Source organism: Budorcas taxicolor, chromosome 3 (genome assembly GCF_023091745.1).
Source record: "Budorcas taxicolor isolate Tak-1 chromosome 3, Takin1.1, whole genome shotgun sequence".
NCBI classification, from domain to species: domain Eukaryota; kingdom Metazoa; phylum Chordata; class Mammalia; order Artiodactyla; family Bovidae; genus Budorcas; species Budorcas taxicolor.
Window position 1 is genome coordinate 43,571,423 of NC_068912.1, and position 25,487 is coordinate 43,596,909.

General features: G+C 34.9%; 1 protein-coding gene across 1 annotated transcript; it reads right to left on the minus strand.

The window, feature by feature from the left end:
• Nucleotides 1-11,702: 11,702 nt before the first annotated feature.
• Nucleotides 11,703-25,084, minus strand: SLC35A3 (solute carrier family 35 member A3). Its single transcript, XM_052637653.1, has 7 exons — nucleotides 24,886-25,084; nucleotides 22,611-22,765; nucleotides 22,415-22,537; nucleotides 19,975-20,146; nucleotides 18,917-19,035; nucleotides 17,133-17,266; nucleotides 11,703-11,793 (listed from the first exon to the last, which is right to left on the minus strand). The coding sequence occupies exons 1-7, from the start codon at nucleotides 25,070-25,072 to the stop codon at nucleotides 11,703-11,705; spliced, it is 981 nt and encodes a 326-aa protein (XP_052493613.1). The 5' UTR covers nucleotides 25,073-25,084.
• Between the last annotated feature and the right edge of the window lie 403 nt (nucleotides 25,085-25,487).

The window sequence follows — 25,487 nt, forward strand, 5'->3', positions numbered from 1 at the left end:
GCTAAAGTATTGAAGAGTATTAAATGTACTTAAATATGTTTAAGTACATTAAATATATTTATATTTATAAAGTATATTAGTATACTAAACTATATTGAATTTTATAACACACAAACTAGGATGAGAAAATAGTGTGTAAATGTTTTATGTTCTAAAAATTTCAAATAGAAATAAGGCAACTAAATAAATATGGGAAGATGGGAGAAAGGAGTAGAATAAGTTTGTTGGTTGTCACAAAGGCAATTAGATGGAAGACAAAGTATATCATCTAAAACAGCAAAGGGTCTGCCCTGGTGGTCTGGTGGTTAACTCCTTTCCATTGCAGGGGCTTAAGTTCCATCCCTGGTTGGGGAACTAAGATCTCACATGTTCTGTGGTGTGGCCAAAAAAATAAATACATAGGATGACAAACAATAGTAGAAGCTTGGAAAAGCAAAAAGGGGTCTTTTACAGCATTACATAAAATGTTATCAGTATAAATGTAAACCATTAGAACATAAAAACCTTTTATGTTCTAAAGATAAAAAGAAATTTTAAAAGCAAGGAACACTCCACATAGTGAAAGAAACACAGTAAATACAGCAATATATACACTCATTTATTTTCTAAAAAGAAACATAGGAAAGATAAACTAGCAACTAATGAAAGTAATTACCTATAAGAGGTGGTTAGGAATGGAGTAAAAGCATAGGCATGACAGCTAGGTTACTCTGAGTGTACTTTTTACATAGTTTAACTTTGAGCCATGTAAATGCTTCACATTCAAAAACCATAAAAATTTTAAACAAATACAAAATTGAATACAAACAAAAACAAATGAAATTAGTTATATCACATTGATAACATAACTATGTAGAGAAAAGAGTAATTTCCATTAACTTTTGAACACTGTACTCTGGCTACATTTTCTTAGTGGGCTGTTATTCTAAGGACAGAGAATTGCAGAGATCTTAAATTTTATTTTGTATGTTTACCAATTAGTAATACGAACTGTGGTGTTGGAGAAGACTCTTGAGAGTCCCTTGGACTGCAGGGAGATCCAACCAGTCCATTCTAAAGGAGATCAGCCCTGGGTGTTCCTGGGCAGGAATGATGCTAAAGCTGAAACTTTAGTACTTTGGCCACCTCATGCAAAGAGTTGACTCATTGGAAAAGACTCTGATGCTGGGAGAGATTGGGGGCAGGAGGAGAAGGGGACGACAGAGGATGACATGGCTGGATGGCATCAGTGACTCGACGGATGTGAATTTTGAGTGAACTCCGGGAGTTGGTGATGGACAGGGAGGCCTGGCGTGCTGTAATTCACGGGGTCGCAAAGAGTCCGATGTGACTAAGCGAATGAACTGAACTGATCGTAGTGCTGAAACATAAGCTATAAGTAAAACATATAAGCAATTATAGACTTCCCTGGTAGCTCAGCTGGTAAAGAATCTGTCTGCAATGCAGGGGACCCTGGTTCAATTCCTGGGTCGGGAAAATTCCCCTGGTAAAGGGAATGGCTACCCATTCCAGTATTCTTGCCTGGAGAATCCCATGGACAGAGGAACCTGGACGTCTACAATCCACGGGGTCACAAAGAGTCGGACACAACCGAGTAACTAAGCACAGCATACGGCACAAGCAAATACATTTTTACTCAAAAGCAATATTTTCACTGCAAGAGAAAAGAGAGGAAAATATAAAATAAAAAAGCCTGTAATGCTTAATTTTAATTGTAAACATCAATTTGAATTTATGAATTCTTAAAAATGTTATTTCTTAGCTATGCCTATATGGCCCAGAAACAAATGGGAGTTAAAATTTCATTTCCCCCGAAAAGGAATAGATAGGGCTTCTTGAAGAAATAGCTAATATTCCCCAGGTTTGGAACATGATGAGTACGATGCACATCTGGGACATGTTGTTATACCTGAAGAAAGGAAGAATTCAAAGACTAATGCGGTCATGTCTAAAAAATACAGAAGCAAGTTTGCAGTGACTTACACTGGCTACTGGTTCACAATAGGAACTCAAAAAGAACTATGATGTAACTGACTATATAATACATTGAAGAACAAAAACATTGATTCTTGAAAAAGAGAGAGGACTTTGGGAAAAAGGAAGGAGGGAAAATAGTCTTTTTAAAATAGAGAACTAATAAACGTAAAAGAAAATTAGAGAATTAAAAATTTTAAACCATCATTTTGCACCTCAATGTGATAAATGATTCAATTAAGATCATCAGTTGATGCTAGAGACATTATTAAATAAAAGGCTGTTAGAGATCTACTAGTCATAATCTTAACTGAACAATTATCATCAATAATGAGACAATCTAGAATTGTGTCTTCTGATACAATATAAAACCTATAAGATAATCCATGAAATGCTCTTTCAAAAAACATTTAACCTGAATTTAATCAAACCTATAGACTTCCAGTTCAAAGGAAATGCAAATAAAGAAAACAAATCAAGTATATAGACAGATAAGGATAATATCAAGTAACAGATTCTTCAGAAAGTCACAGCAGGGAAAAAAAGCCATCAGGGTATGAGGAAGTCTCTTCCAGGCTAAAAGAGACAATCAGAAAGTATGAACCTTAACTGAATAGATCACAAGAAAACCCTATAAAAGTTCATTTTTGAGACAATTGGAAATATCTGAATATGAATATAGATGGTACAATCAATTTAAAGTTTCTTAAGTGTGACAATGGGATTCAATTTAATTAGAAAAAATGTCCTTATTTTAGGAGTAAAGTGTCCTGATAATGCTAGTATGCAAAATGTTAATAATTGTTGCGTTCAGGTGGAAGGCAAATAGGTATACCATTATTTCAATTTTTACATACTTAAACATTTTTTTTTTAATGAGAAGCTGACAAAAATTGAAATAGAAAAAAAAAAAAAGGTCTTTAACAATGCTTACTTTGTGAGTGCCTAAAGATAACCCAGGCTTCACTGGTGGCTCAGATGGTGAAGAATTTGCCTGCAATGCAGGATACCCAGGGTTCAAAGCCTAGTGGAGGTGATGGAATTCCAGTTGAGCTATTTAAAATCCTAAAACATGATGCTGTGAAAGTGCTGCACTCAATATGTCAGCAAATTTGGAAAATAGCAGTGGCCACAGGACTAGAAAAGGTCAGTTTTCATGCCAATCCCAAAGAAACACAATGCCAAAGAGTGCTCGACTACCGTACATTTGCACTCATTTCACATGCTAAAAGGCTGTACTCAAAATCCTTCAAGCTAGGATTCAGCAGTATGTGAAGTAAGAACTTTCAGGTGTACAAGTTAGCTTTAGAAAAGGCAGAGAAACGAGATATCAAATTGCCAACATCCACTGGATCAGAGAAAGGAAGGAAATTCCACAAAAACTTCTGCTTCACTGACTAGTGAAAGCCTGAAAGCCTTTGACTGTGGGTCACAACAAATTGTGGAAAATTCCTATAGAGATGGGAATACCAGACCACCTTATCTGCCTCCTGAGAAAACTGTATGCTAGCTAAGAAGCAAGTTAGAACCTTATATGGAACAACAGACTGGTTCAAAATTGGGAAAGGAGTAAGACAAGGCTGTATATTGTCACCCTACTTATTTAACTTGTATGCAGAGTACATCATGCGAAATGCTACGCTGGATGAATCACAAACTGGAATCAAGATTGCTCGGAGAAATAACAACCTCAGATATACAGTTGATACCACTCTAATGTCAGAAAGCAAAGAGAAACTAAAGAGCCTCTTGATGAAAGTCAAAGAGGAGAGTGAAAAAGCTGTCTTAAAACTCAACATTCAAAAAACTAAGATCATGGCATCTGGTCTCATCACTTCATGGCAAATAAAAGGTGAAAAAGTGGAAGCAGTGACAAATTTTATTTTCCTGGGCTCCAAAATCACTGCGGCTGGTGATGCAGTCATGAAATTAAAATTTGCTTGCTTTTTTGAAGAAAAGCTATGACAAACCTAGACAGCATATTAAAAAGCCGAGACATCACTTTTCTGACAAAAGCCTGTATAGTCAAAGCTATGGTTTTTCCAGTAGTCATGTATGGATGTGAGAGTTGGACCATAAAGAAGGCTGAGTGCTGAAGAATTGATACTTTTGAACTGTGGTGCTGGAGAAGACTCTTGAGAGTCCCTTGGACAGAAAGGAGATCAAATTAGTTAATTCTAAAGGAAATCAACCATGAATATTCACTGGAAGGACTGATGCTGAAACTTTCTATACTTTGGCCACCTGATACGAAGAGCCAATGCATTGGAAAAGACCTTGATGCTGGGAAAAGTGAAGTCGCTCAGTCATGTCTGACTCTTTGTGACCCAATGCTGGGAAAGATTGAAGGCAAAAGGAGAAGAGAGCGGCAGAGGATGAGATGGGTAGATAGCATCAGCATCACTGATTCAATGGACATGAATTTGAGCAAACTCCAGGAGATGGTGAAGGACAGGGAAGCCTGGTGCGCTGTAGTCCACCAGGTTGCAGAGTTGGACATGACTTAGTAGTGACTGATGAACAATAAAAAGGTGAAAGATACAAAGTAATAGAAATTTGGGGCATTATGTGTATGTGTATATGTATATATATAGAGAGAGTTGTTTAGTCAATAAGTCATGTCCGACTCTTTTGCGACCCCATGGACTGCAGCCTACCAGACTCTTCTGTCCATGGGATTCTTCAGGCAAGTATACTGGAGTGGGTTGCCATTTCTCTCTCCAGATTTTCCCAACCCAGGGATCACACCTGCTTCTCTTGCATTGGCAGGCAGATTCTTCAGTTCAGTTCAGTTGCTCAGTCGTGTCCGACTCTTTGCGACCCCATGAATCGCAGCACGCCAGGCCTACCTGTCCATCACCATCTCCTGGAGTTCACTCAGACTCACGTCCATCGAGTCCGTGATGCCATCCAGCCATCTCATCCTCGGTCGTCCCCTTCTCCTCCTGCCCCCAATCCCTCCCAGCATCAGAGTCTTTTCCAATGAGTCAACTCTTTGCATGAGGTGGCCAAAGTACTGGAGCTTCAGCTTTAGCATCATTCCTTCCAAAGAAATCCCAGGGCTGATCTCCTTCAGAATGGACTGGTTGGATCTCCCTGTAGTCCAAGGGACTCTCAAGAGTCTTCTCCAACACCACAGGTCAAAAGCATCAATTCTTCGGCACTCAGCCTTCTTCACAGTCCAACTCTCACATCCATACATGACCACAGGAAAAACCATAGCCTTGACTATTAGGGAAGCCTATATATACATACACACACACACACACACACACACACACACATATGTATATATAAAACATCCAAAGTAAGCTTGAGACTTTAAAATTTTAGAATTCATAGCAGTATTTTAAAAGTCATAAAATGAAGCATACTCACCTGATTTTCTGTAATCCTATCATCACCCAAGAAATATTAATCTACTGTTATAATATTTAAAATATATTGAAGCACCTTGCATATATTAGAAAAAAGCACTTAGTGTAATTTTTAATGGCTCTATTTACTATCCAAGCAGAATAAAATGAAACATAATGAAACTTCAGCCTAAGGAGAAAACTTAAATCCCCAATTATTAGAAATTGTGTTTTTGTATATACAGTGTCTTTTAAGAAACAGCAACCACATAAACCCACATCTACAGATTGTTTAAAATATATAAGTGAAGTCTGATTTAACACATTTAATTAAACCTTTTAAATACTCTATGTTTAAAGTACATCTTAACAAGAGTGCATTTTCAGATGATTACCCCAAAACACTGTAACAGCATTCATTATTCTTTGAAATCCTTAGTGAGTTTAATTTCAAAAAGGATGAAAGTGTACATCTCAGGTAAACTATTTTCAAAGGAATATCATTACTGTTTATTTTAAAGAAGTTATTTTAACATACCAGAGACCCTAAATAAGTAAACATAAATAAATGCCAAAATGAAAAAACCTGGTTAGATCTAATGGAGGTTTGATACTTAACACCAATAAAGGATGACTGGAAATGTGGAGCTATCAGTTAACAGTGAAGGTCTATTATGAGCCATCCTGGCAATTGATATCAATTTTATTCTATGAACTCCTCCTCAGAGTAGTGATGGCTAATGGTAATTTAAAATTAGCTCAGGAAACACCCTTCTAGTTGCTAGATGGGATGCTGTTCAATTCATGAATTGCCAAAAATGCCAATTAGATCTTCAAAATAAATACATAAATAAAATTAGCTCAAAATTGTACATAAATATACGGCATAGGTTAAATTTATGAATTTTTTGTCTTTTAATTATCCCAACATTTAATAAAATTGTCATTAAATATCAGAACTGAAAACTAAATAAATAATACAAGTGCTACTTAGTACTGTATCTGATTGTTTTTCTACCCTTCAGTCATATGTTCAGAAGCATCTGACAAATTTTCTGAAATTAAAAATGACAATGTATATAAGTCTTTATGGGCTTCGCAGGTGGAGCTCACGGTAAAGAACCCACCTACCACTGCAGGAGACATAAGAGACACAGGTTCGATCGCCAGGTTGGGAGAAACCCTTGGAGGAGGGCATGGCCACCCACTCCAGTATTCTTGCCTGGAGAATCCCAGGGACAGAGGAGCCTGGTGGGCTACAGTGCACAGGGTTGCAAGAGCCGGACATGGCTGAAGAGCCTGAGCGTGCAGCAGGCACAGTCTCCATAAACAACTGTCATTGCTTGCGTCATCCTCATCAATTCAGAAACATGTATATTAGCAACGAATGGTAAGGAATCTGGTCTTACCCCAAAACAGTTCTGGCCTACATCCTCAGGAGGTCCCAGTAGGAGAAGTGTCTTTGTTATTCACGTTGGGCTCCTCAAATTACATGAGCTAATTTATGCTAACATGAGACCCTGGCATCTGAGGTCTGCTAGTTCTCCAGGGAGGATCAGGGCTGGAGAGTGAGTTAAACTATGTAATCAAAGAATCAATCAAGCATTCGAAATAATGAAACTTTGGTAAAAATATGAAAACCAAAGCATAGGTGAATTTTCCCAGTTGGCAGTACTCTGCATGAAGTATCATAGATTTTAGCTAGGAGTATATATACAACATTGTCCAAGGCTTCACCAGGAGTGGACAATTGGAAACGATGACTGGAATTCAGACCCCTCCTTACCTCTGTCCAATGTTCTCTTCCTTTGTCTGGTTCTAATTTGTATCCTTTCTCTGGAATAAGTATGATTGTGAATATAATAGCTTTCAGTGAGTTCTGTCTTTCCAGTGAATTATTGAACCTAGGTGAATTTGGGAAACCTCTGAATTTATAGTCACCAAGATGCTCTACAATAGTAGAATTTCAAATCTTTGGGATTTGAGGTCAGTTTATTTCCTCTGATATTTTCTCTTCTAGAATGTGTAGGTAATCAGTCCTGCTTTGGAAAAAATTCTCTTTAAGAACAGTAAGAAAGACAATTATGATTACTAATACTGGCCCCTATCTGAATCTGCTGAATAACAGTGGTATCTATAAGATTCAGATTGTGAAGCATATTTACATAGCACAGGATTCAAGAATTTTGAAATACTTTCAACAGAAGTATTCCAATACAAATATAAAGATTTTCAGTTGGTGCTTCTCATGTAGTTAGGACTCCACACTTCCACTGCAGGGGGCATAGGTTTGATCCCTGGCTGGGAAACTAAGATCCTGCAAGCCATGCAACACAGCCAAAAAAATAAATTATGAAGAAAACATATACCACTTACTGTAATCTCTTAACTTTGACGCTATCAAGAGATAATTTGATTAAAGCAAGAAGTTTTAGACTGTTATAATCATACAGGTAGAGAAATTCTAACTAGTTTAAATAAGACCCAGTCTTTCACACTAGAGCAAAGTAAAAAAGAAGAACATGGTAAAAAGGAAGGTAACCAGAGAGGTAGGAAGCGGCTCAGGCAGTCATTTTTGATATATGGAAAGACTAATTCATGATTAAGTCAGACACAGGTGAATAGGAAAACAAGGAAATATAGGGAAAAATTTACACAGTTATGAAAACAATCTATTTTCAGAAATCTAGAGAACAGAAAATAACTGGATACCAAAAAACGACAAAGAGAAATTTATCAATTAAAAAGCCATTTGAACAAAAGACCAATTTATACACTCCTTTGAATTATGTCCATAAAAAATTTATACAAATCACAACCCCAAACCCAAAAGAATCTTTTTAAACAAATGAAATACATATAATGACAAATTCAGAATCCAAATCATTTAAAAATATTTTTAAAATCACAGTAAATTCTATCTTATAATAAGAAATAAAAAAATCAAAATGAGAGTTATATACAATTGTTAAAGTTTCAAAAGTTCAATGATGGAGCAATGGTACCATAATTTCTTTAAATAAATTCTATTTACTAACATTTGTACAATATACCTATTTCAATATTCTGTTAGATAATGAATTTAAATAGCAAATGTTGAAACAATGAAAACATTGAATTATAGTTATTCTTAAAACATCCTAATTTTGCCTATGTGTCCAAAATTGTGAATTACAGTAATATCCTCAAGAAAAGCCAGGTATTTGGTAAAGCAAGGCACACAGGACCAGATTTTGATAACGGTGCTTTTTCTTTGGTCTTATAAGTACTTTAAATATGCTACATATCTGGGAGATTCTTCAGATGACTTTCAATATAGCATAAATAACTTTTATAACCTTTTTATCATGTACAGTATACATTCACATGTAATTAAATATTCTAACAATGAATATGTAAATAAAATGAGTGATGCTAAACCGTTTTTAAATACAAAACTCAGATGAGTGACTATACAATGACATGTTAAAGTTTAATAATCTGATATGTAGGAAAAGTTTATCAGTTCTTAGGAATAGTCTTATTACACTAGGTCTACTAAGCACAAAGTCAATTAGTTTCCACTCAGATTCTGTCTCCTTGGAATCTAGTTTAAATCTCAAATCACCTTTCCTTCTATGAAACTGTGACATTCAATATAAACTGAAGTAAACATTCAAGTTTTGCATGTCTAAACTACATTTTCCACTGTAAAAGTAGTCTACGACTTCTCTAAAAATCACTTATTAAAGAATTGGTAATATTACTGTGTTGATTACATCTATATGTTGCATTTCAAGCTTTTCTTCCAAAATACCATAGTTTTAAAGTTTTGTAGAACTATCAACTGGCACTCTTCTCCCATGCGTTAGCACGTTTCTTTGAAATGGACAAAGTTGTTGAGAGATAAATGTAAACTTTAAAAAGTATAAGAATTTAAATAATCAAGGAATCATCATTATAGAAGGTTGATATAATAAGGCTTTCGGAGGTCATCAAAACACACACCACACACAGAAGAAAATGGCATTATGTGTACCTATGACGTGGCCTAGGACATGGGTCCACTGTTTCAAATATGGTTATTTCTTTATGAATCAAAAGCTATAGACTATACAACCAATTCTCTATTCCAACCTACTAGAAAAGCAAAATATAAATTATGTTTGTCTAATAAAAGTTTGCTTTGAGAATATACTTTAGACTATTTTGCCCATTCTCCAAACTCTTGACTACATTTTATAAAAGTTGGAAGGAATCTTGAAAATTGTGTTATTTGGGGGCACCTGAAAATATATTACTACTATAACTAACATGCTTGATGTCCAATAATTTGCTTGTTAAAATTGGGAGAAACTAAACTTGAATTCACGATTAATGATGAATGCATACCAGATTAATACATAAGTACCCAACACTTCAGTGTAAGCTGAACATAAATCTTTATATTTAGTCTTGAGGTTTTAGATTTCTCTTAGTATTAAGTAGTAAATGTAAATCTGAATGTTGTTATAGTCTAAAAACACCATTCTCAAATTGTAGTAAAGTTATTTAATAAATACTCTAAAAAGTAGTCACTGAAAAATGTAAGTCAGAGTTCCAGAAAGTTTGCTTAGTACCAATTTGGAATTACCAGCAAATAAATGTAAAAATACTTTGTAATTTTAAGCATTTTAAAAAACTCTGAATGGAATATATTAGGCCTGTGTCTTGTTGAGACTAGGTTTGCCTCAGCAAAGTAACACAGCCAGTCCTAATTAGCCGAGACTAGCCAACAGATTGTAACATAGTATTTTCAGCCAAATTTTAACAAAATCCATTAGAATTATATAAAAATATTTATTTTTTTACAGTTTTTATACAATTAGAACAGGAGACTTTTTAAAAATACATAATGCATGAAGGAAAAAATAAAGTACTTCTATACACAATAGGTAATTCTGTCTCAACAATAAATTAAACCCCTATTTCAATTTTAGAAAGTAACTGTGCCCACCAATTCATTTGATCATTTCTGCTATATTTTCTCTCCCTGAACCATAACTCATGTAATTTGCAATCTCAACTCCAGTGCTAATCAAATGCAAAAGAAATGGAAAATAAACCACTACTGTAAAGCAAAGTTGTGGCTCTTTGTTGGCAGCTTTTGTAAGGTCACAAAAAGGGAGTTCAGAATTTGGCTGCCTCTCTCAGACATTTGATCAGAATATTCCTAGGAATGGTGGGTTTATGAGAGGCCTAGAAAGTTCTTCTGAACACTTTGAATTTATAGTTATAGTGCCATTTAAAATATATCATGGCAATCTGGAATGTTTAAGTCATTCTGGTCTCAATTTATTCATGTCTATACTATGATATATTTGGTTGTTTTGTCATCAGTTATAGATCAGTGAATAAAATCGTCATCTAAAAACTCTCTAGTTGTGTACAGTATATGTTGTGATAGTTAAAAATTCTCCAAATGGAGATATTAGACAATAATTATTATTTTAAATTATTAAATGAGTATTTAACCCCTTTAAATTACATTTTAAAACTTTAATGGAAATTAACACAGAGAGAAATTTATTTTAAAGTAATAGTAAGGATTTATCCAATTTACAGAAAAAATACAATTAAGAGACAAAGGACAAAACTCCATTAATGTAAAACTCACTGGCTACTATCTAGCACAGGAACAAATGGATTGCATTCAGCAGTTTCAAAGCACTAAAAAGATCTTAAAGTTTAGATGGGGAAACAGATGTGTATATTTCTTTATATTAAATTTAAATATGAATTTTATTCTCTGACAAATCAGACCCAGAAAGTTACTTTATCAACTTTTATGCATTTGAACATTTCCAACATATAGCAATCCTTTGTTTAGTAATCTCCTGTATAAATATAAAAATCTGAGATATGTGAAAATGGTTTTCAAATCATACTATTTCTTCACAGCTTTATAGATAATTATAATGTTCAAACTTTGAATATCCATGTTATTTGATATATCTGTACAGAAAGAATAAGATAAAAAACATTTAATAAAATTAAATATATATAATTTGCAAAATTGATGTCTGACACTTGCTGTGTGCTGTTTCAAAGAGTGCATAGGATATTTCTGTAGCAATCAAAAACATAATATCTTTTAAAAAACTCAGATTTTAAATTTCCTCTAGTAATTATTCTAATCCCTGGAAATACTTTCAAGTTTTGATTTTTAGAAGCAATAGGTATTTTGTTACATATATGTATATTTTATCCTTAAACTTTTGTATTTTCAAACCATTTGAACATTATCATCAGATTCAGCATGATAATTTTCTCTTAGAATCTGTAGAAGTCCTCTGTGCAGCATTAATGTTGAGATTCCCAGTGCACCACTGTGAAAAACCAGATAAATTACCACTATGCTTTAGTGGGATTTCCTGCAGGTTTGGGATCATAACCATATAGGAAAGTAGCTGTTATTACAAGGATGGCTCCAAGGAAAAAGACACTAAATAGATGAAGAAAAAACGAAAAAGAGAAAATCAGATTAAAAACAATACAAATTGTATTTCTTTACTATAAAATACAAATATAATTTGGGAAAAAATGTTTCAGTAACATGGCTAACAAATACTAAGTGGTTACTAGGTTCCAGATATTCAGCTAGGTGTTTTATATGCATTATCTCATTTAGTTCTCAAAACAACCTTATGAAGAGGGACTAGCATCGCCCTCATTTGTTAATATATGAAGAAACAGGTTTAGAGAATCTAAATAATTGTCTTAAAGTCCCACAGCTTGAAGAAGAAAATGGGATTCAAACTTGGGTATGTCTGACTCTAGAGCCAAACCTGCACTTCCATCCACTGTGCTATATATACTGTTGTCTCCCAAAATAAGTATGTATAAAATGTTATGTTTCATCTTTTTTTAAAACCATTTTTAAAAACTGTAGTTAATTTATAATGTTTTGTTAGTTTTGGGTATACAGCAAAGTCATTCAGTTAGACATGTATGTGTATATAAAGTGTTTCATTTTAGTATGCCTTTTACCTATAATACATTGAAGACTAACAGATTTCGATTTTTTTAACAAAATTTGAAAATATACAGGGAAAACTGCACTCTTTTCAAACCAAAGTAAAGTTCAGTTTAAAATCAAAGGTATTAATAAATAAAACTCAGGACTAATTTTTATAGTAGTAGTGTTAGTTGCTCATTCATGTCTGACCATTTGCAACCCCATAGACTGAAGCCCACCAGGCTCCTCTGTCCATGGGATTCTCCAGGCAAGAATACTGGAGTGGACTGCCATTCCCTTCTCCGGAGGATCTTCCCAACTCAGGGATTGAACCCGGGTCTCCTGCATTGCAAGCAGATTCTTTACCATCTGAGCAACAGGGAAGATCAGTTTTTATAGAATGCTTTAAAAAAGGAAATTAGATTAACTGCAAGAAGACTTGGTTTCTTTATCTATCCATATATATATATATATAATATACCTTACTATAAACTAGAAATGAATAGAAACTGGTACTGGAACTTAAACTGAATATAAACTAGAATATCAATCAACTTTTAATGTGTATATTCTTTGAAGTGTTGTTACAGGGATATGAATTAGTCTTGTTTTTAAAGTTTTATTAACAGTTATGATTTAAAGGCCCTTCATAATACAGTCCTTGCAGTCTTTTTTTTGTTGTTGTTTTCTAGTCCTTGCAGTCTTATCTCCCACACTCCACCCAACCCCATCTATGTCAGCCACTCCATTTAGGGAACACAACATGCCTTTCAGGACACTGTCTTTGTCGATGTTATTCCTCTGCCTGCAATGTCCCTCCCAAGAAAACTGCTTATTGATAACAACTCAGGTCTAAAGTCTCTAAGACTAACTCCCCTAAGCAAAGTTACTCTATGGTAATACTTTATCACACTATAGTAAATAATATGATATTTACATTCTGTTCCTCTGTTCAACCATGTGTTCCTCACGCATCATTATATTCCTAAGAACCTAGCATATATAGGGAGCTTAGTCACTACCTGTTATGATACGTCTAGTGTTGACTTGCTGCAGATGGGCAACTTTTCAAAAGCCTTGAATACAGGTATATGTATACAATTAAGAGAACATAATACTTCCTACAATGTATCCTGAAGAAAATTACTACCACAGGAATATTCAGTCAACTACTTAGACTCTGACTGAGCACTTTCTTGGTCAATCATAATGAGCTTTTCCTAGCTTTCCATAAACCTGGAATTGTATAAAATCACATGCTCAGTTGGAAAGTTGTCTGATCCAACTTTCCAGGAATCCATTCTATGATATCTCTAACAGGATCTACTAGAATATCTATTACTATCAGGAAACCCCTGCTTTCCCAATCCAGCTATTTTTAGATAGTTCTGAGAGAAAAAAATTTTAAGGAAGAAGCTACCAGAATTTAACACTTAAAGGATTTGTACCCCCTCTTTCTAATGGGTTGTGTATATACTTCCATTGCTGTATTGATCATAGTTATAATTTATTCTCATGTCTGTTTCTCCAATCACTGAGACCTCCTTGAAGATAGAAAATCATATCTTATTCATGCATTCCTATTTCTCTAGGATCTTCTAGTACACTGACAGACACATAGTGGAAACAATAAATTTTTGATAAAAGGATAAGCAAGTCTAAATATAAGGATGGTAACACCAACAAGCAAAATAATGAGCACCTAAAAACAGGAAAGAGAATACTGGTGATATGATATCAGTAGAGATGTCCAGCACCCAGGTAAAAATAGGAAATTAGAGTTAAGGTGAAGCTGGGACTTCTTCATAGAGAAGACAGGTTAAGACATGACAGTAGATAAGATGGATAAGAAAGTGAGTGAGAACTGACAGGTTACCAAAGGAACAACCAGAAAGGCAGGTACAGGGGTTAAGGGTAGTACTGAGAAACCAAAAAACTGTTTCAGTAGGTGAAATGGGGACAACAAAGGAAAATATATTATTACATTCAGAATACAGATCTTTGCATTTATTGGATAATGGAAGTTTTCCACAAAAGTAAAAATACATAAAGATGGAGGGCTTAGCTATCTATTTTAGGAAAAATAACCTGTCTCCTCCATCTAACTTGGTGTCCTATGCATATTCTCAAAACATTCATTCATTCAATAGTAACAGTATCATTGTCTTTTCTCCTTTTATCTTCATCCCAACATACCCCACATGCTCCCTCAGAAACAGGGATTTACACATGTAAGTATGTACCTTACTGAAAAAAACTCCTACTCTTTTGTTCCTCTCCTTGTTTACTTGTTCATTTACTTGTTTTATTCCCTGCATGATTCAAAGATTTAAAGTTATCACCTTGGCCTTATATGAGGCTTTATTTTTTTAAGGTATGCCTTTTTAAGTTACCCTTAAAATCTACAAGTACTAAACATTCTCAAATAATATTAAAGCATGTAATTTCCCCCATTTAATAGGTAGGGAATTTAATGTTGTATTTAGTCACTAAGTCGTGTCTGTCTCTTTTGAGACCCCATGGACTGTAGCCCACCAGGGTCCTCTATCTAAGGGATTTCCCAGGCAAGAATACTGGAGAGAGCTGCGATTTCCTTCTCTCTGGGATCTTCCGACCCAGGGACTGAATCCATGTCTCCTACACTGCAGGCAGATTTTTTATTGCTGAGCCACCTGGGAAGCCCTCAGGTAGTTTAGGTAGGGAATACAGCATCATTAAGATAGAGGTGCTAATTATTAGTCTCACTAGTAAGTAATTCATTCCCAAACCAAGCTAAAAACAGTAACAGAAATTCATGTCTCAGAAAAATTACAGATTTCAACACACATGTCCCAGTCCTACTGTTCAAGTTTCTAGAGAAGAACCAAATGACAAATGTTTAACATAAAAATATAACAAGCATATTACATTTTTCTACTACCATATTCCACCCATAATCCTATCTTACTCTCACTAACACAAACGAATTCTAACTCTTAAAATTTTAATATCTTAAACATTCATTCAACAATCAGAGTATCTATTATATGCCAAGTTCTTGCCTTGCTTACTTATCAGATGGTGATAAGACTTTGGAAGACAAAAGGAAAGTATGTTTAAAGAGGGGTTGCTCTTTTTCAGAGAGATCTCATGAAAAAGGGATATTGGAGCTAAGATCTGAAGACATGAGGGAGTATGCCATGTGAATATGTGAAAGTGAAAGTGAAGTCATGCCCGACTCTTTGTGACCCCATGGACAGTGGCCTGCACCAAGCTCCGCCGTCCATGGGATTCTCCAGGCAAGAACACTGGAGTGGGTTGCCATTTCCTTCTCCAGTGAATCTTCCCGACCCAGGGATAGAACCCAGGTCTCCCGCACTGTAGACAGACGCTTTACCATCTGAATAAAGGTCAAATCAGAGCCCATAGCAAAAAGGTTAAAAGAAAAAAAAAAAGGTAAACAAGAGGTAAGTAATGTCAGATGAGGATAGAAAGATAGCTAAAAGCCACACCAAATAGGCCATTGATGGTGACAACTTTTGAGTGACAAGGGAAGCAATCAGAAGGTTCCTGAGTACACTGATTTTGAAAATAATCATTCTGGTTACTGAATGGGGAAAATTCAGAGACACAGGTGAAGAAGCAAGGAGGAAAGTCAGGAGCCTATTTCCTTAATCTAGATGACAAATGAGGGTGACTTGGATCATGGTGATAGCATTAGAGGTTGTGAGAAACAGTCACACTCTGGCAATATTAAAAAGGAAGAGTTAATAGGATTTGTCTGCATTAGAATGACATGTGAGAGGACAGTAAAGAGAAGGATGACTTTACTTCACTGAGAAAAGAAAAAATTTTCATACATTTTAACTTTCTCTTATAAAACTATCTATGTCCATATCTATAGACTCTGCCTTCAAAGAAGGATAAATTGTGTTCCCAAGTTAAAAGGCCTAAGCAATTGAAAGAGTGAAGGTATGTACAACAAACTGAGAACCCTGACAGAGATGGGGAATGAGTTATCTAGTAGACACTGAAGAGAAAATAAACAAACAGACAATTATATATAAAGGCCTGGAGTTCAAATTTAAATTTGAAGTTATTTGCCTATAAACAGTATTTAAAGGCATGAGAATAAAGATCACCAAGGAACTGAGAGCAGATATAAGCCCAAAGACGAATGAAGAGAGTATTCCAAAGTTTAGAAAATGAGAAGATGAAGAGGGAGTGAAATTACAGGAAACTAAGGATGGTATCCTAGAATCCATTAAAATATAATCTCATTACCCTGGGATTACAAGTTAATAACTGTAGATCAAACAGCACTTTCTGTTATACTTTATTATTCTCACTCTGTCGCTCTCTTGGTATCTGTGACACGACACAGTCCTGGGTCTCCTGCTTCACCCATCATTCTTTCTGCAATTCTCTAGACTATTTTTCTCCCTAAAGAACTTTCTCATGAGCCACCTTTCAAAGATGACTCAAATTATCTTATAAACAAATTATCTTCTTCAAGAATGTCACCTCCTTTCCTGGCTTAAGCTATATAAATTCTTAAAATGACTTTATATGACTTAATCATTTTTTAAAATATGACTTTTAACTTTGGGGGAAAGACCCCTATTCAGATCTACTGGGGAAATTCTGGCCAGCCAAACTGTATAAAAAACTGTCTAGTGTTAGACTTTCTTTCATGCATTTAGTTTGAAACCCTTTTAAAAAGATAGTTAAATGAATCTTACTATATTTCTTTAAAAGCTGTAATAGAACAAAATTTTTCAGATCAGATCATATGAAGGACTCACTTTTCTAAATAAGATCTAAAGAAATAGAAAAGAATACACTACCTGGTTGGTACAAAATCTTGTAGCCAAAAATAAGATATTAGTGTTGATAATATTATGGACAAAGAGGTTGCAAATCCTTTCAAAATGTTATCCGCATACTTAATAACAGCAGCTATTACAAGGCCTCCCAGTGCCTGCAGAAGTTTTAAAAGATTATTTTTAAGAATAGACACATATAAAACTGCTTTTCAAAATACTTTTTTGTCCTATAATCTAATTCCATTAAATAAGTGATTTTTATTAAAATTTCATAACATATGAGCATCTAGGTTTTGTTTAATAGACTCTCTCTTTCAAAAGGTATTGGATAAAATAACTACCAGCAGAATCTGCAGTTTGTTATAATAGAGTTTGACCATATTATGAATAAAATATCTATCCTTATCCAATTTAGTAATTAAACATCACTTCTTCAGACAAACATGGGAAGATTGAATACTCAGATTAGTGAAACATTTTTATTTTTGATTAAAAATAAAACATAACTTGATATTTTACTAGCCTTTTAATTGCCTAACTTGGCTTTCTTCCTTGAGTTTCTTCCAATTCTAATCTACCTTTCAAATTGCTGTCAGAGTACTCTTCCTGAAGCACTTTAATCACTCTCTTTAAGAGTATAGAAAGAACTTTCTGCCAAATCCCTCTCAAATTCCAAATTGTAGCTACTTAAATAATGGTTTTACCATATCTCACAGTTTTGTTTTCTACCAAACCCTGGAGAAGGGAATGGCAACCCACTCTAGTATTCTTTCCTGGAGAATTCCATGGACAGAGGAGTCTGGTGGGCTAGTCCATGGAGTCGCAAAGAGTCAGACACAACTAAGTGACTTTCCCTTCATTTCACCAAACTCTACGTATTAACTCCCAAATCTGAGTTACCCACTTTCATTGCACCTCTTCAAATGGTAAAAGCTTTAAGAGAGAAAGTCACAAATGATGCCAATGAGCTCACTATAAATAGATGTTTGAGTCCTGTTATTTCTTGGCAGTGCTCCCATTCTTCTATTTTCTCCCTCATACCAGCTGTACCAAACCTTTTAAATTCTTCTCAAGTCTGTAGTCTCTTCTTAAGGAAAGAGGGCTTTCCTCCTCAACAGGATAAAAGCCATCAGAAAATCTTTCTCAAATTTTCTCTGAATTTTCACTTAGCCTTATCTCCTTTTCTCTTATCTTAAAAATAGAAGTACCTTCCTCCTTTCAAAACACAGTTATCCTTTGCTACCTTCTCACCCATCTTCCCTAAGGGACTTTCAGCTTCAAATATCTCTAGAGAAAGGCTTTGTGAAGGCAGAGACTTGTATCTTCAGTTTGTTTCCTCCAGAGCACTTAGTAAGTATTTTTTGAAGATGAAATTATTTAACCGTTGAATAATTTCAAGTTATAAACTGAGGTTATTTGATAGGGATACTCCAATATGTGATGAATATTAAACTTTTAAACTGTTACAGATTTAAATATCTAGATCTGCTTCTTGAGCCTGAATGAACTGACTTTAGACTTGTGAAATGATTAGAACTGTAGAAAAATTAAAAAGTTATATTTTTCCTCAGCTTCAACTCTTTTATTCTTAATCTTGCGTTTTCATTATGTTAAATTTAAATACCATAAAGTTCACATTACAGCATTTAGATCAGTCCTATTTTAACTTCCCTGAATAAACTAGATATAACGAGAGTACTAACAGGAGAAGCCTTTTTTCCTCCTATCAGTACATCATAGCTATTTTGATTTTCTATGTTAAAATAAAATTTATTAGTATAAATACAAAAATTTAAATGCTTTACCTGAAGAACAACAACTATCCAGGTCAGTCGGTTATATCCCTGAAAAAACCCATTCTTTGACACCAGTTCTCCATCATAAACATATACACCCATTAATCCAAATATACTCCCAAAGAAACCTTAAAAAAAAAAAAAGTAAAGTCTATGTTATATGTCCTTTGGTTTGTCAGGAGAGATATTTTTCCATTAACATTACAAATAATTTTAAACTTAACTTTTCCATTTTGATAAAATTTGATTAAAAGTTTTTTCAGTTGTATAATTATATAAACTTAGAAAAAATATACTTAGTACTATATTATGACTAAGAAAAAGACATGGGAATATAAAACAGAACAGATTACCAGCTTTGGAGCACTGAAAAAATAGAGTGTATACATTACAGGACTGTATGGATATCCCATTCAAATATTTGTAAAATGTGCACTTTTGTATATTTCATTGTATCTTCCTATTGCTAGAACTATATTTTCATATATTCACATTCATATATGCAGATATAATAACTCAGGTATGTGGTATGGCATTTTTCTTTATTTAGAAATTTTGGATGTATGATAAGTAATATCCAAAAAGTTAGAAAAGACACAGTCAGCCACAGGCAACATCAGAAGGTTGTTACTGAAGTCTCACCGTTATGGAAAAGTCAGCTCAATGAGAGAAGGAAATGTGTGTTGTTCACTGCTGAATCCCTTACTTCTACCACAGAGCTTATGGTAGACTTATGCCTTGTGACTACTGGAACTAAGATTTCCTGGAGCAATCCTAAGCTATGAATAAAGAAATGGTTATACTACAGGAGCCACCTCTTTAGGGGGAATTCTCTGGTAACATACTCAAAGAGCGCAGGGTAACCCAAATTTCTAAATAAAGTCATAACTAATCAAAGTATTCTACGATGAAAAAGGAACCAAAAGGGATGGGAAATGTTCTAAAATTTTATTTGCAGCAACTAGCAGTTTTTATAAAAGGTTTATTTAATTAAAGATACATAGACATCTTTAAATATAACAATATAATCACTTTAAAAGTAATGTTAGAAAACATTTCAAACTTACCAAGTTGAATGTTTCTTATCCACACTGACTGTTTGGTTTCTTTTAAGATTTTCTCAAAGTAAACCCCAGCAAAGCCACTTGAAAAGCATGCTGTGAGAACTGCCATGAGGCCTACGAATTGTGAGCCAGCTGACAGTTCCTTAGAATTAAGCTCTTGAGAATCTGAGGGCCACTGAACAAAAAGAAACAACACAAGTTTAATTCCTATAATATTTTGCAAAATACATGTTAAGAGCCCACTCTTAAGACCTTAAGGTAAAAGTGCAACCATTTCTATTCCCGGGGATTACAGAGGAAAGCTTTTGAAAAAACCTTAGAATCTTTTTTATTCCCATAGTGATATTGCCTTTACAATCTATAATTTCAAAAATACCCTAAAAAAAGAGCTGCCATTGCAACAGTTTAGTCACTAAGTTGTGTTCGACTCTTTGCAACCCCATGGACTGCAGCCCACCAGGCTGCTCTGTCCATGGGATTTTCCAGGCAAGAGTACTGGAGTGAGTTGCCATTTCATTCTCCATAAAAAAGAGAAAGAGAATGAATAAATGCACAGATGCACAAAATAGCCTCTACAAGCAGATCAGTTGTAGAAATTCAGAGTGTGAAGTGTTGGAGCAGCAAAAATAAGTCCAAAGTGGTTGCTGTATTATGGAAGGTCCATATCAAGCTAATCATTCTGAGCTTTATTCTGTAGATCAGTGTTCCTAAAACTTCATTTATTTCTCTATCCTTCTCATCATTTTTGCCTACCTGACCTATTAGTTACTTGATTTTTTTAAATACCTCACTTTTAAAAATTGAATACCAACTACTTTACCTTAAGCAGGACCTATGAAAATACGGGTTTGATATGCCAATTATATTTCAGTAACACTCATTTAAATAAATAACGATTAGAAATATTTATTGAAAATATACAATACATACCACACTCTAAGGAAAGTGAATGCAGGGAGAGGGAAGGAGGACTTTGGATGGCAGGAAATTGACATGATTAGATTTATTTTAAGATAGCCCACAGTGGTGAATAAGTGGAGGCTGAATTTTGGGTGATGGTAAAAAACCAAACCAAACCATCAATTAGGAGGCAAAAGATTACTTGAGAAACAAAGAAGTCATGAAATGGGGAAATGTTAGTAGAGACAGACAAGGACAGAATCAGAAGTATTAGAAAACAGTCACACAGCAAAAGAGACACAGATGTATAGAACGGACTTTTGGACTCTGAGGGAGAGGGAGAGGGTGAATGTGGGAGAATGGCATTGAAACATGTATACTATCATGTAAGAAACGAATCGCCAGTCTATGTTCAATACAGGATACAGGATGCTTGGGGCTGGTGCACGGGGATGATCCAGAGAGATGATATGGGGTGGGAGGTGGGAGGGGGGATCAGGATTGGGAACTCATGTACACCCGTGGCAGATTCATGTCAATGTATGGCAAAACCAATACAGTATTGTAAAGTAAAACAAAGTAAAAATTAAACATTAAAAAAAAAAAAGAAAACAGTCACAAAGTCTTAGTGATTAGATGTGTAGGCTGAAGAAAGCCTCTAGGACAACTCTCAGGCTAGGTAAATAATGACTGGAAAAAAATAGAAATAAAGAACAGGTTTGGTGGGGGAAACGTAAAGTTTAGTTTTGGATACACTTGGTTTATAAGGCCTACTGAAGTGAAAAGTGAACCTGATAGTCGGTCAGTCATGTCCAGCTCTTTGCGACCCCATGGACTGTAGCCTGTTAGGCTCCTCTGTCCATGGAATTCTCAGGGCAAGAGTATTGGAGTGGGTAGCCAGTCCCTTCTCCAGGGAATCTTCCTGACCCAGGGATCCAACCCAGGTTTCCCGCATTTCAGGTGGATTCTTTACTGTCTGAGCCACCAGGGAAGCCCACAACCAACCAAAGATGTCCAATGGGCTTTTAGATATACAAATGTGAAACTAGAGGTGATAACCAGAGTTGATGACACAGATCAAGAAACTATCAGCATATCTATTAATAAAAACATCCAGAAAGAATGAAATCTCCAAAAATAAGGACATAATTTAAGAGAAACAATAAGCCTATCAACAACCCCAATCTCTAATGTGTATATGAGGGAAGAGGACCCCAGGAAGGAAACCACTAAGGAGTGTATCAGGGAAGCTGATAGACAATAGGAAGGGAGTGACTGATCTCAAATGATCCGATACTAAGTAAAAATCAGCTTTGTTTTACAAAGTGTCTTATTTCCCTAAATAGACTATTCACTTCTTTGACTCAGATTATTTGATTTTATTTCTTTGTATCATTTATAGTCCCAATGTGGTATCTTAAGCCCTCAAAAACAGATGTGAGAATAAGCATTAATTTGCATCAACAAATAACAACCATACTCTCCAAAATGAGATTTTGAAACTATGATAAAAATGAAAGTTATACTTATCTTGAATAGTTACCTGTACAAAAGCAACTCCTGTCATCAAAATTACTAGGGAGAGCCACTGGTACACACCTAATTTTTTACTAAGCATTGACACAGAAAATAGTGCAGTTGTAAGAATTTTCAACTGATATGTGACCTGAAAAAGAAAACAGCTAATATTATTGTTTGTCTGTTTCTTAGAAGGACTACTAGAAATGTATTTTAGATACCTGATAAGTAGCTGCATCAAGATTTGACAGTGCCACATAGAGTAAATTATTCTGAAGAGTATATATCCCTGATGGAATAGCAAGTTTAAGCGTTTCCATAGGTTTATTTAGAATTTCATCATGTAGTATTCGATTCAGTGCTCTTAGACTACATTCTAGGAAAAAACACGAAATGGACAAAATCAGTAATTAAGTAACTCTGAATCCATTCCATATTCTCTCTCAAATCCTTGTTTTTTTCACCTGTAAAAAATGGAAATTCAGCTACCTATTAAGATACTTTGATGTCTACAGACATACCTCAGAGAGATTGCAGGTTCGGTTCTAGACCACAGCCATAAAGTGAGTATCACAATAAAGTACGTCACAGAACTTTTTTGGTTTCTCAGTGCAAATAAAAGTTATGTGCACACTGTATGATAGTCTGTTAACTGTGCAATGGGATTATGTCTAAGAAAATGTACATACCTTAATTAAAAAATACTTTATTGCTAAAAAATGCTCATTAATATTTGACCATGCTGGGTTGCCACAAATCTTCAATTTGTAAAAAACACAATATCTGGAATAAAATAAGGTATATCTATACCTTTAATGATGCTAATATTTCAAATGTTAAATCTTAGAAGATAGTGTATTAAGAAGTGCCTTATCTTTATAATAATATATATCTTTCATTGGGAAATAAATCAAATTGATATGCACACATATATATTTATGATAATAAAAATCTCACAGTATTGTCAACCAAGTATTCTTACTTTATCATAGCAACATTATAATACCTTGTATTTTATAGTATATTCTATCATCAGTCACTCATGCCAATTAATAATTATGAAGACTTTAATCATAAAATGGTATCGGTTAGGAAGCGGGTTTGGCTCAAGCAGCAGAAAACTCAACCAACACTGACTCAAACCCACAGGGATTTGTCTCACATCATCATGAGTCCAGGTCCAAAGCTGCTACAGCAGCTCAGTAATGACATCAGCGACCTAAGTTTTTTCTCTCTCTCTTTCTCTCTCTCTATATATAAGGTTTTTAATTTCATGCTTTTCATTTATTGTCTATGTGATTTTTGCAACAGGTTACCAAGTGACTGAGCACCTCTGGTTCTTCCTTTTGGCAACCAAAAAAAAGAGGAGAGAACAGTGGCCTAGCAGGCATCTTCTTCCCTCTCACTGATCTGGACTGTGTGTTGCCTAACTACCCCATGCTGCAAGGGAGCTGGAAAATCAACCCTTTTCTTTTATATTCTCCACTTTAGAGATAAGAAAGGGGGAAAGGAGTTAACAGTGGACTCTGAGCTAGCCAAGCTACAGTATCAATCACAAAAAAAGTCCAAAGAACTTTAAGAGATACATAATCTCCCAAAGAAAGGAGAAAGTCTAAGGAACCCTACCACTCTACCAACAATGACACTTTATAGATGACTCTCTTCTCAACACAAAATCTGAAAACTTTGATTATGAAAACTGTTTTAAAATGAAAATAACTTTTAAAAATGCTGCTAGATATTCATCCTTTCCTGACTCTGAGATAGTCAAAAAATTATGTAAGTAATTAAAAATTACCAATATTTTTTCTTAGTTTTGGCAGAAAAAAATCTAAAATATTAGCTCATTCTTAAAATTAAATTTTTAAATAATTAATGTTATCACATTTTTCTTATTAGCAGTCTGAGGGTATAAAATTGAGTGCTGTGGCTTTGATTTTTCTCATTGCTAGCGAGGCAGAGCATCTTTTTAAACATTTATTATTTTCTGAATACAAATGCAATCTCTTTTTGTTTCTCCCAGATCAATACACTCCAGCTACAGTGGCCAACATGACAGTTTCAAAAGTATACAAAATTTACAAACAACCCAATTCAAAAATGGGCAACAGACTTAAGCAGACATTTCTCTGCTGCTGCTGCTGCTAAGTCACTTCAGTCGTGTCCGATTCTGTGCGACCCTATAGACAGCAGCCCACCAGGCTCCTCTGATTCCATGGGATTCTCCTGGAGTGGGTTGCCATTTCCTACTCCAGGGGATCTTCCCAACCCAAGGATAGGACCGGAGTGTTTTGTGGGTCCTGCATTGCAGGCGGATTCTTTACTGCTGAGCCAACAGGGAAGTCTTATACACATATGTATGTGTGTGGGTCTATATATGAATAACCTATATACACAGGTTATTCATATATAGATGAATAACTCCAAAACAATTAAATAAACTTCAGTGACCAAAAAAAAAAAAAACAACAACACAAAAAAACCCTAGATACCTACTGCTATCTTTGTAGACTAATAAAATGCAGGCCATTATCTTCAAAAGTTCAGCAACAACCACAGCTGTAGATGATAGATAACGAGGCCCCTCTTCTTTTAATGTCCTAGAATAACGCATCGTTAGAACCAAACTGGTAGTCTGAAAGACCAAAATTCCTAAAGAGAGGTATTTTAGGTTGGCTGACATTGTTTTATCTTCATTTGCCTGAAAAACAAAATATACAGGGCAAATAAAGTTAGAAAACATAGAAATTAGAAACATTAAAAAACAGTAAGAGATGTCTCATTCCAAAGAAGATAAAGTGCATTCCACCCTATTTTTCCTGCTAGTTACAGCTATAAATCTTGGACCAAAGACAAAGCAATTATAAGAAGACTCTGAAAAGGTGAAAAAATAAGACAAACTGGCTAGAGACTGCAGATCTTGAGTGATGTAGCAGCAAATTCCCTGAGATTTTTGCTAATCATGTATCTCACCCTGGGTGCTATAGCAGTTCACAAACTGGAACCACCAGCAGATATAGGTCAATAACAAAAAAGCTGTAAGAAAAAACCCACCATCTCCAACCAAGGACTGGGAAGATAGCAGTCCTACAGGATGC

What these genes read in the sequence shown, in the direction of transcription:
- SLC35A3 (XM_052637653.1), bottom strand. Translation starts at nt 25,072, where the DNA reads ATGTCAGCCAACCTAAAATACCTCTCTTTAGGAATTTTGGTCTTTCAG. An exon ending in ATTAGTCTACAAAGATAGCA is followed by an intron (nt 22,766 to 24,885) that starts GTAGGTATCTAG and finishes GTTTTTTCCTAG; the next exon opens with AATGTAGTCTAAGAGCACTG. An exon ending in GGATAGTTGTTGTTCTTCAG is followed by an intron (nt 17,267 to 18,916) that starts GTAAAGCATTTA and finishes AAACTTCTGCAG; the next exon opens with GCACTGGGAGGCCTTGTAAT.